Raw genomic sequence first — 10,563 nt, forward strand, 5'->3', positions numbered from 1 at the left:
TTTAAGCGTATTCCCGGCGGGAACTGGATTGCGCGTTTACCACCCGTGTACAAACTAATAACAAACTGAATAGAATAGATAAAAATAAAAACGAAATATACCACTTAGCATTGTATTCAAACATTTCCGATAAATATTTATTTCTTTCACACCTACGTCCGACCGATTACCAATTTATGGACAAACAAATTGTTATGTTCATGTGCCAGGTTCGGAATTTGCATTCTTAAATTAAATCAAGAAACTGACTTCACATGCAAGAAATTAAAACAGTATGTTTGATCGGAAGTGAGACCAAGTCTAGAATCAGTTTTTTTAGAGATTCAATATTGAAAAGATCATTTTATTTATTTGGTCAGTCATTACACGTAAAAGGGTTTCCATACGAAATCATCTCTTTTGTTTGACCCGAGTTTTGCATGTTGTTTTGTTTTTATCATTGCCAAGACGTTTGATCAGTTCAAGAAAGCACTCTACCAGATATGCACCTTCCATATCCGCTTTGCATTTGAATACCACCAGAATGTGTAAATTAACCTAGCAATCCCTACCGTTATTAATATCGGAGAGAACATCTATTTACAGTCCAACTGAAACAAATATGGTCTTCAAAGAATAAAGACTTTATAAACATATCATCGTCAATGTATAATCTCGTTCTAATGCACAAAGTGGATAGTATTCCCCTTTAAGCCCGTAAAGCTAGTTTAATATGATCTACAGCATATCTACCTCTAGACATTTCATTTGTTGATGTATACAAGTTCCCTGAAAACGCCACATAGAACTTAATCGACTCCAAAACCCACACCTTATCAACCACTCAAAAACAACTGCCACAAAGCAAACAATGAACATTATCAAACAAACACAAAATGCACTAATTGTCACAGAGAAATGTTTTGCACCCTGCGTTCATCACTAATATGAAATGGCAGCATTTACTTAAATAAAATGAAACAACCTTATTGATGGCAATGAATACCATTTGTCTGTTACAGCAGTTAACATGCCTGTAGATATAGCTGATGAAATGTAACACTTAGCGACCGTTCAAACATGTATACAAACTAGGAAACGTTTAGAAATGTTTGGAATCCCTGTAGACATATCAATGTTTATTAGTTTGATCTTTGTCGCACAATCACGGTTAAAAGCTTCCACGGGATTACTAACAAAACATCTTAATGAAGACAAATTAACTTTGTCCTCCAAAGTCTAGAACAGTAAAGATCAACGATCTTGGTGTACTGCGAAATAATCGTTATGCCACTTGTCAAGGACAATGTATAAAATGGCATTGAATTTAGATCTATTTTGGAGAATTCGATAAAAAAATTTAGGCTTCATATTTGGAAGACTTCAACTACTAAAATACGGACAAATTTACTACAACATAACTAATGTTTTAGTTGCTTGTCATATACGAATGTATTAATTTTATATAATATAAACATGTCTGGGCATTGTTCGTCTGCTTTTATTAAGAGATATTTAAATAAACTTCCAGCAGTAAGAAGAAGCAAAAATAAACTAACATACACTTACGGGACAGCATTACCAGGCATTTGTGGCGCGAAAGGAATTATGCTGACATAATATGTCATTTCCAATTGAACACGTCTCCGAGTAACTATGCTCGACGTTCGTACGATTACAAACAAAAATCAAAGCCGAAGGACAGTTAAATTGTGTTTTGTTTTTGCCTGACTGTTCGAACGAAAAGCAGAACTAATGATATTTTCTGGTCTGCCGTATCCCTAGAAATCGCTCATTATTAAAAGTCGGTACAAGCTTGATTTTCCTAATTTTTTAGTTTCAAATTTATACACATTCAACTGGATATTGCGATATGTTACCAATGTATTGTCTACTAAATCTCTATCTTTACTTCAAAATGCATTTGCCAAATAACTTAATGTAACGGTTGAAGGTCTAACACATTAATAATTAACACGGAACCTCTTTCTTTGTTCGCATCTTTTAGATTTTCATACAGTTTTCAAACCCTGTAACTTACAAAAACTCGGCTTTTGATAGTTTACTTAATAAATCCAAATCAATTGTTTAGGGACTAATATAGTTGTTACGTATTTTGGTGATCAAATGTAATGTTGAACTGATATCACTGCTAGAGAAAATTACACCTGATGAAATGTAGCAGTGACACTAGGGAATATAACAGGAATAATCGGATCCAAGATAAGATAATTAAAAACGTTTATTTATTTTAGAATGAAATTAAACGACAAAAACAGAAGATTTATGCTAGAAAATTCTCTAATGTTGTGCGCGGTTTTCTTTAAAACGAAATATTGCAAATAAAATATGTGTGTACAAATTGTCTGTGCAGTCAAAGCGCTTTTAACCGCTATGACTTTTATTAGTAACACTGAGGAGTTATATAGTTAATAATAAAAAAATATTTATGTCAGAAACACAGATATAAAGATATTAGCGGGTTTTCTTAGCGGCACATGTTCCTGTCTGAAAGGAAAAATCAACCCTACAGACGGATTTTGTCGACTCATTTACACAAGTACGAGACACACAGAAGACCTGCCACTGACTTACTGTTCAGAAAACCTTTTCCATGACATTTTGTTTTTGAATCAGTATTATATATCATTCTAGAGAACTCTAAGAGCGCTAAAATAAAGATTTTAAATTTTCAAAATATTTTGATCAATTGAATGGATTGTTATACAACTTTCAGGATATCTCAGTTACATTGTAGCATAACAGAACAGTTCTATGTAAAATGTTTGTAAAACATGGAAACAGATTTCGATATTGTGATTTTGCCTGACGTTTTACAGAGAAAATGTATGTACTATGAAAATGTTATTGGTTCTGATTTGCGGAGTTATTTAAAGTGTAAGCAATATGCCTATAAAAGTTACACAATATAAGAAATAACACCTAAAATAGCTTAAAATAGTATTTTCTGCTATTATGTAAACGGTTGGCATGGAAACAGTCCGTCCGTCGTCAACAATGTCATTAAACGACTGAATGGATTTTAATGAAACGTGGCCTGGATGTTTCTTAGGTGGACCTCTACAACAGCTGTTCCAAAGGGTCCGCTTGGTTGCACATAGGGCCGCCAGAGCTTAAAATAGAAATAAATCTTCGAAGCGCTTGTCAGATTTTCAAATAATTTCACACAAATAGTCTTTATGTAACCTTCTACCAAGATTGTTCAAATTATTCCGATTCTTTAAACACCATGGCCTCGAGGGGCGTGGTCACTTTTCCCTATATGCATAATAGTGAAAACTTTTAAAATCTTCTTTTGTGAAACTTCTGGCCCAATTATAAAATATTTTTTCACAAATGGTCCTTGTGTGACTCCCTATAAAGATAGTTCAAACTATTTTGATTCGTCAAAAACATGGCGTGGTCACTTATCCCTACATGTATAAAGATAAAACAATTTTACACAAATGTTTCTTGGATTGTTCAAATAATTGCCCTAGGTTTAAAAATGGCTATACCCATATGTATGTGTTTTTTGTTTTGTTTTTTTTTATTTTGTTTTGGGTTTGACGCCGTTTTGCAACAGTATTTCAGTCATGTAACAGCAGGCAGTTAACCTAACCAGTATTCCTGGATTCTGTACCAGTACAAACCTGTTCTCCCAAGTAACTGCCAACTTCCCCACATGAATCAGAGGTGGAGGACTAATGATTTCAGACACAATGTCGTTTATCAAATAGTCACGGGTCTTTAATTTATATAAACCGAACACTGCGTTATACAAACACACACGAAGTCTTTCACACAAGTGAGCGCTTTAGGGTCAATGACCCTCTTGTAATACTATTTGTTGATGACATACTAATATATGTTTAAAATAGTGTATGCATATAAGCAATCAACTCTTAAAATTGTACAATGTAGAAAATAGGCCGTGAAGCAAATGACCTGGTGTAAAAAGAACTGACGATTAAACATGAGATAGTTTGATCAATTCAAAATAACAGTTTCATCGATTTGTTTGTTTGTTGTATTTCATGTGGGAAAGAAAAAATGCACAGTCTTCATATATGCTGCTGAGATGTATATCCACATACCATGAAAAACAAAAGGTAAATCCGAATCACTGCTGATCACATGATGTCTGACTTAGATATATTGTCAAACGTTTCCACTAATGACTATATTGCTAGAAAATTGGCACTAATTTGTAAACAGCTTTATTGGAATACACTAGATTATAGCACATGGGGGATTGACCTCTTCGTGATATCAGTTCTCATTGCAAGGGAATTGTCTAAAAGTCTGGCCAGAAATTATCTTCAGTGATTGTTTCGTACTTGTCTATCGCTTTTTCTAGTTTTTATATTCATTCCTTGTAGTAGAGGAGGGGTATTGACACCAAATCAGATATATAGTGAATTTCTATCTTTTCCTGGTGGAGGAAAACCCCATTTCATCACAGTCGGATACTTGGACACCTGTATAGAGCCACCGATCTTCCGTAAATAAGCTCTGTAGTGACCTATCTTTTAGTGTACCTTTACCTTTTATATGATCCGCATAATAAACATGTACCGGTGTCGTAGTAAGAACATAACATCCGAAATAAATACATCAACAACATTGCATATTCAGTTATTCTTGAAATTTCGTCCTCAATCCTCACCATGAACATAACATTTGGCGACGAGGTAGACAAATAAGCATTCTCCACTGAATTATCGTCAATTCTAACCATGAGTCTGCCGTTATTTCCGTCGTTTGACTACGATGCAGACAAATCAAATGCCGGGCCCCGTTGGGAAAAATGGGTCGGTCGTCTGGAGAACCTCCTAGTTGGCATGGCAATCACCAACGATGGAAGGAAACGTGCTTTACTCCTTCACTATGCTGGGGAGAGGGTCTACGACATCTACGATGCCGAAAAGGGTACATCAGAGGAAACGTTCGAAGCAACAAAAACGGTGCTTACGAACTACTTTGCACCAAAGAAAAATGTACAGATGGAAATCTATGAATTTCGTTCATATGAACAAACGAACAGTCAGACATTAGATGAGTACGTAACAGAACTCAGAACTTTGGCAAAGAACTTTGAGTTTATAGATTGTGATGCTGAAATTTTACAGCAGTTAATACAGCACTGTAAATCTAATAGACTAAGAAGGGCACTGCGTGAACCAGATAAAACTCTAGCAGAAATACTCGCTCTTGGTCGTTCACTTGAATTGTCCGAGGAACAAGCCCAGGTGATGGAGAAGGAGAGGGAGTCTGTCAATGCTATTAATCGAGGACGAAGCAAGCCCAGTCGAGGAAAAGGTAAACAAAGACCCCAGAAAAGCTTCAGTGAAAGTAATCATTCATGGCACACTAACAGATCAAGTCAGAAGTGTCGCAACTGTGGAGGTGAATATCCTCATAGAAACAGCTGTCCTGCAAAAGGAAAACTGTGTAACTATTGCAAGAAACCAAATCATTTCATGAAAGTATGCATGAAAAAGCGTCGTAATCAAAATGTAAATGAAATTCATGAAGGGGCAGTTGGGGGACAGTCAGATTCTGATGAAGAAGAATATTGTTATGGATAATTGGCCAAGTTGGAAATAAAAGTCCCAGAACTAGCGTCACAATAAACAAGAAGAAAATAACCATGATGGTAGATATAGGTGCCTCTGTAAATATTTTGGATGAAAATAGGAGAGATCGTGTTTGCATACAAATTCTATTTTTAGAACTGATAAGACAGTGATCGGGTGGGCAGAAGCCGACCGTCCATGTTTTTTGTAAACAGTGATGTTTTTCTAACGGTCTAAACTTTCTTAAAACACAAATTACATAAATAATTTTTTGATCAATGGAAAGGTTATAAAACAAGCAATTTATTGATTACTTTTAATTGTTATTTCGAAATAAAATGGATTAATTATGAACGCTTAACTTACACTGTTTTTCTAAAGGTTGTGAAAATCACTACGCCGCTTTTAAAATTATATGTCATTTAAAACGTTTATTCATTGAAAAAAGATATTTGGATACAAAAATATGAAGATTGTTAGTATTTCAAATCTTTTTGAATTTTGAAAATCCATAAATTAGCAAAAAAGTTATTAAAAATTAAAAATTCTGATTCAATACGCAAACGGTGTTAAAATCATTTGTTTTGCCAACCACCAGATAAACAGATGTTAACGCGTGACGTCACAGCGATCTCTCCTATACACATAAGTTAGTGGGTCAAGTCAAATTATCAAAGAAAAATCTACCAAATCTCATGCCGTACGGTGGTTGTAAACCCTTGCCAGTGAAAGGTAAATGCGAACTGTTAATTGAAAAGAGTGACAAATTTGTTTTAGACACGTTTTACATTGTAAAAGGGAATCATGGTGCCTTATTAGGTTCGACACAGCAAAGAAACTTGGTGTGATACATGTTGTAAACACAGTCAAAGACAGAGAAAACAAATATCCTGGTCTATTTACAGGAATAGGCAGACTCAAGAATCGCATGGTAAAACTACACATTGATAAATCTGTGAAACCTGTCGCACAACGACAAAGGAGAACACCATTTCATCTGCGTGCTAAAGTAGAGCAAGAGTTAGATAAATTGTTGAAAGAAGACATTATCGAAAAAGTTGAAGGAGAGCCAACACCTTGGATTTCTCCAATTGTAACACCACCAAAGAAAAACACAGATGAGATTAGATTATGCATTGATATGCGAGAAGCGAACAAAGCCATAGAACGCGAGCGCCATCTCCTTCCAACAATCGATGAGCTGATCAACGATTTGAATGGTTCGACAGTCTGCAGTAAACTTGATTTACGTGCCGGATACCATCAGCTTGTCCTTGACCCTGATTCAAGATACATAACCGCTTTCAACACTCATGTCGGAGTTTTTAGATACAAACGTCTAAATTTTGGCATATGTTCAGCGTCTGAAATTTTCCAAGATACAATCCGCAACGTCATACAAGGCATACATGGAGCGAAGAATATATCTGACGACATCATAATATACGGCAAGACTCAAACGGAACATGACCAAGCGCTCGAAAAGGTATTTCAGCGAATACATGAAAACGGCCTAACACTGAACGAGAAGAAATGTGAATACAACAGAAAATCAATCACATTTTTCGGTGTTGTTTTTAGCGGCGAAGGTATATCTGCCGATCCCAAGAAAGTAAAAGCGATACAGGAAATGACACCGCCGCAAAATGTCACTGAACTGAAAAGCTTCCTGGGTATGACCAGTTACTGTTCGCGATTCATACGCGATTATGCCAGTATTACAGAACCGCTTAGAAAACTAACAAAGAAAGATGTAGAGTGGCAGTGGGACAAAAGTGAGCAAAGTGCCTTTGAAATGCTCCAGAATGAACTATCTGGTGAAACTGTTATGTGTTACTACAATCCAAGTGAAGAAACTCAAATAATGACAGATGCAAGTCCTGTTGGATTGTCCGCTATAATGACACAAAACAACAAAATAGTCGCATACGCAAGCCGCGCTTTAACCGATACGGAAAGTCGCTATAGCCAGACAGAACGAGAAGCGTTAGCTGTGGTATGGGCATGTGAACACTTCGAAATATATCTACGTGGTGCTCCACATTTTACAGTTTTCAGTGACCACAAACCGCTAGAGAAAATATGGCAGAAACCAAAACCTCCATTACGTATAGAAAGGTGGGGTTTGCGCTTACAACCGTATAAAATGTCAGTTAAATACAAACCAGGAAAAGATAATCCTTCGGACTACATGTCGCGACACCCGGTAAACTCTGAAAACGAAAAACAAAAACTGAACATTGCTGAGAAATATGTTAACTTTATAGCTGAAAGCTCAGTGCTAAATGCTATGACTCTTGATGAAGTGAAGTTAGCTACAATCCAAGACAAAACACTCATGCAAGCCATTGATTATGCAAAGTATGGCAAGTGGCACAATATGAAAACAATAGAAGACCCTGAAATAAGTGTAGAAGAACTCACTTCGCTCAGAAGCATCAAAGACGAGCTGACTGTGCACGGTGAAACAGTCCTCTTACGTGACAGTAGAATTGTTTTACCAAAGTCCCTCCATGAAAGAGCCATACACATCGCACATGAAGGTCATCAAGGAACAACCAGAACAAAAGCATTTCTTAGATCAAAAGTCTGGTTTCCAAACATGAATGAAATGGTAGAAGACACAACGCTGTAAAATACAATCTTAATGTTGGAGATAAGGTACTTCTAGAAAATGAGAACAAAACAAAAATATCACCAAAGTATATACCATCTCCATATGTGGTTAAAGAAAAAAAAGGAAACATGATAACAGCAGAAAATGAAAACCATGAAGTCACACGAAATAGTTCACGGTTTAAGAAGGTCAGATCTGGACTAAATTACAGTCTGAAAAATGACAATGAAAACATTGAAGATGAACTGATCAATGAAAATCCTACTGAAAAACCGATCACGGAAACCCAACTGAAAAATCAGAAACACTTGTTGAAATTCAAAAATCACCACAGAGAAATTCCGCGGAACGCGAAAGACCTGTGAGAATGAGACGCGAACCAAAATATCTGAAAGATTTCGTAAAACATTAATTAATAAAATGTGTTGGGCATAACAATCCCATATAAGCAACTTGTTCTAATTTCAGTGATGGGGCATAATAATCCCCAAAATATAAGAAAATATAAGAGTGAGAAACAGGAAGAAAATTTCAAACATACTTGAAGGAATGTTAATTACAGCATTAAAACATTTAAAACTTGTAAATCTAAGACGAAGAAACATTTGACAAAGCTGTTGCTGTATTATATTAAAAATGAAGATAATGTTAACTTTTGATGAAAACATTTGAGTATGAAACATTGTGCTAATGTTAACTTTTGATGAAACATTTGATTGTACTTCCATCTCAGTTATATAGTAAAACATTAGGAATTAATAGAAAGTCTATGTTGAATGAATGTTATCCGCACAGTGCCAATTGCAAATAGTAATCAGTATTATTTTCAAAGAAGGTTGTTTAAAACTCTAGTCATTTTAAAATCTAGTCTTTGTGTTTATATAGTGTTTCATAAGTTTCGTTATATTGTTGAGTCATTTTAAGATTGATCTGTTATTTTTATTGTTGAAACATTCAAGATACTCTGTTAAAAGTTTGTTTTAAATCCTTTGATAAAGTCTATCCAAAAAGTTTGTTTTAAATCCTTTGATAAAATCTATCCAATTTAGGGAGAGATGTAGTGACCTATCTTTTAGTGTACCTTTACCTTTTATATGATCCGCATAATAAACATGTACCGGTGTCGTAGTAAGAACATAACATCCGAAATAAATACATCAACAACATTGCATATTCAGTTATTCTTGAAATATCGTCCTCAATCCTCACCATGAACATAACAAGCTCAATGTCTGCCTTACTCTTGAAAGAATTCTACATCCCCAGAGGTTTCGAATCTACAGCTGCGGGATGCAACTAATTAGAAGTTAGTGTCATTAACCAGCCGGTAAGGGAGGCACATTTACTACTGTACCAACCGTTTTCCAACAAATACATTCATACAGCAACGTTTTGCATTTAATGAAATTATGTAAGGTCAACAACCATCTCTACGTTTTCCCAAATTCTACATATAACGGACGGTTGCAGTGGAATTTTGACTTGCATGCAATGTTGTGTCTTTTAATGTTATGCTCTTGTTGCTCTAACTTCAGACATTTTATTGAGTACATTGGTTTTCTATACCTGGCCCTATTTTGATTTGAGTTTACAACTAAGTTAAAACGGGAAATTATTTCTTTATTATGGTTTGTGTTACAAGATGAAAGTGTGATAAAAGGAGGTGTGGCATACCTCAAACGCGTTTAGACCCCCCAAGTTCTAATTAGAGAGGTTACTGACCTTGCCAAAAGTGATGGTTCTATTAACAACTTGCCTCTTGTCCATACTGTTTCCGGTGTTATGCCCTTTTTTTTCGCCCCAATTTTACACGAAATTTATTGAAATGTAAGGCATGTTTTCCCCTGTTTATTAAGCGACATTGTGTCTGAAATCATACATCCTTCATCGGTATTTCGTTGGAAAGCGTGCAGTTAACTGGATGGTACTGGAAAAAAAATCGGACAAGAACTCTTTAGAATAACTGCTCGTCGATACTGAACTCAAATTCTGTTAAATCATCACACTAAACAAACAAACAAAATAAACAAACAAATGGACTGAAATCAAATATTTTTTTCTCTAAACGCTTGAGAATGAATGTAGTATTTCTTCATAACAAATCAAACTTACTTGTTAACATGACTTTGCGATAATTTTCTGTTCCGGCATCCGCCGTCATCAGGCAACTCTTTTCCATTTTCATTTGAATATTAAAGATACCTCATTCTTAAATGAATTTTCGTAACATAATCTACATATCTGATAGCTCTAATACCAGAAGAGCTGTTATAAACATTGCTATGTTCATTTTAATGTAAAATTAAGAGGCCTCATTTTCTTGAACTAAAATAACAAAATTTTGCTTTGTGACGTTCTATGCTTCGAAAGGATCATCTTATAGATTTT

At 35.3% G+C, this 10,563-nt stretch overlaps 1 protein-coding gene across 1 annotated transcript; it reads left to right on the forward strand.

Annotated features, from left to right (window-relative positions):
• Positions 1–4,718: 4,718 nt before the first annotated feature.
• LOC123526819 (uncharacterized) lies at positions 4,719–5,570 on the forward strand. Its single transcript, XM_045306069.2, has one exon. It carries the CDS (start codon positions 4,719–4,721, stop codon positions 5,568–5,570), a length of 852 nt encoding a protein of 283 aa, XP_045162004.2.
• The last annotated feature ends 4,993 nt before the right edge of the window (positions 5,571–10,563 follow it).

The sequence above is a fragment of the Mercenaria mercenaria genome, chromosome 11, assembly GCF_021730395.1.
Source record: "Mercenaria mercenaria strain notata chromosome 11, MADL_Memer_1, whole genome shotgun sequence".
Classification (NCBI taxonomy): Eukaryota; Metazoa; Mollusca; class Bivalvia; order Venerida; family Veneridae; genus Mercenaria; species Mercenaria mercenaria.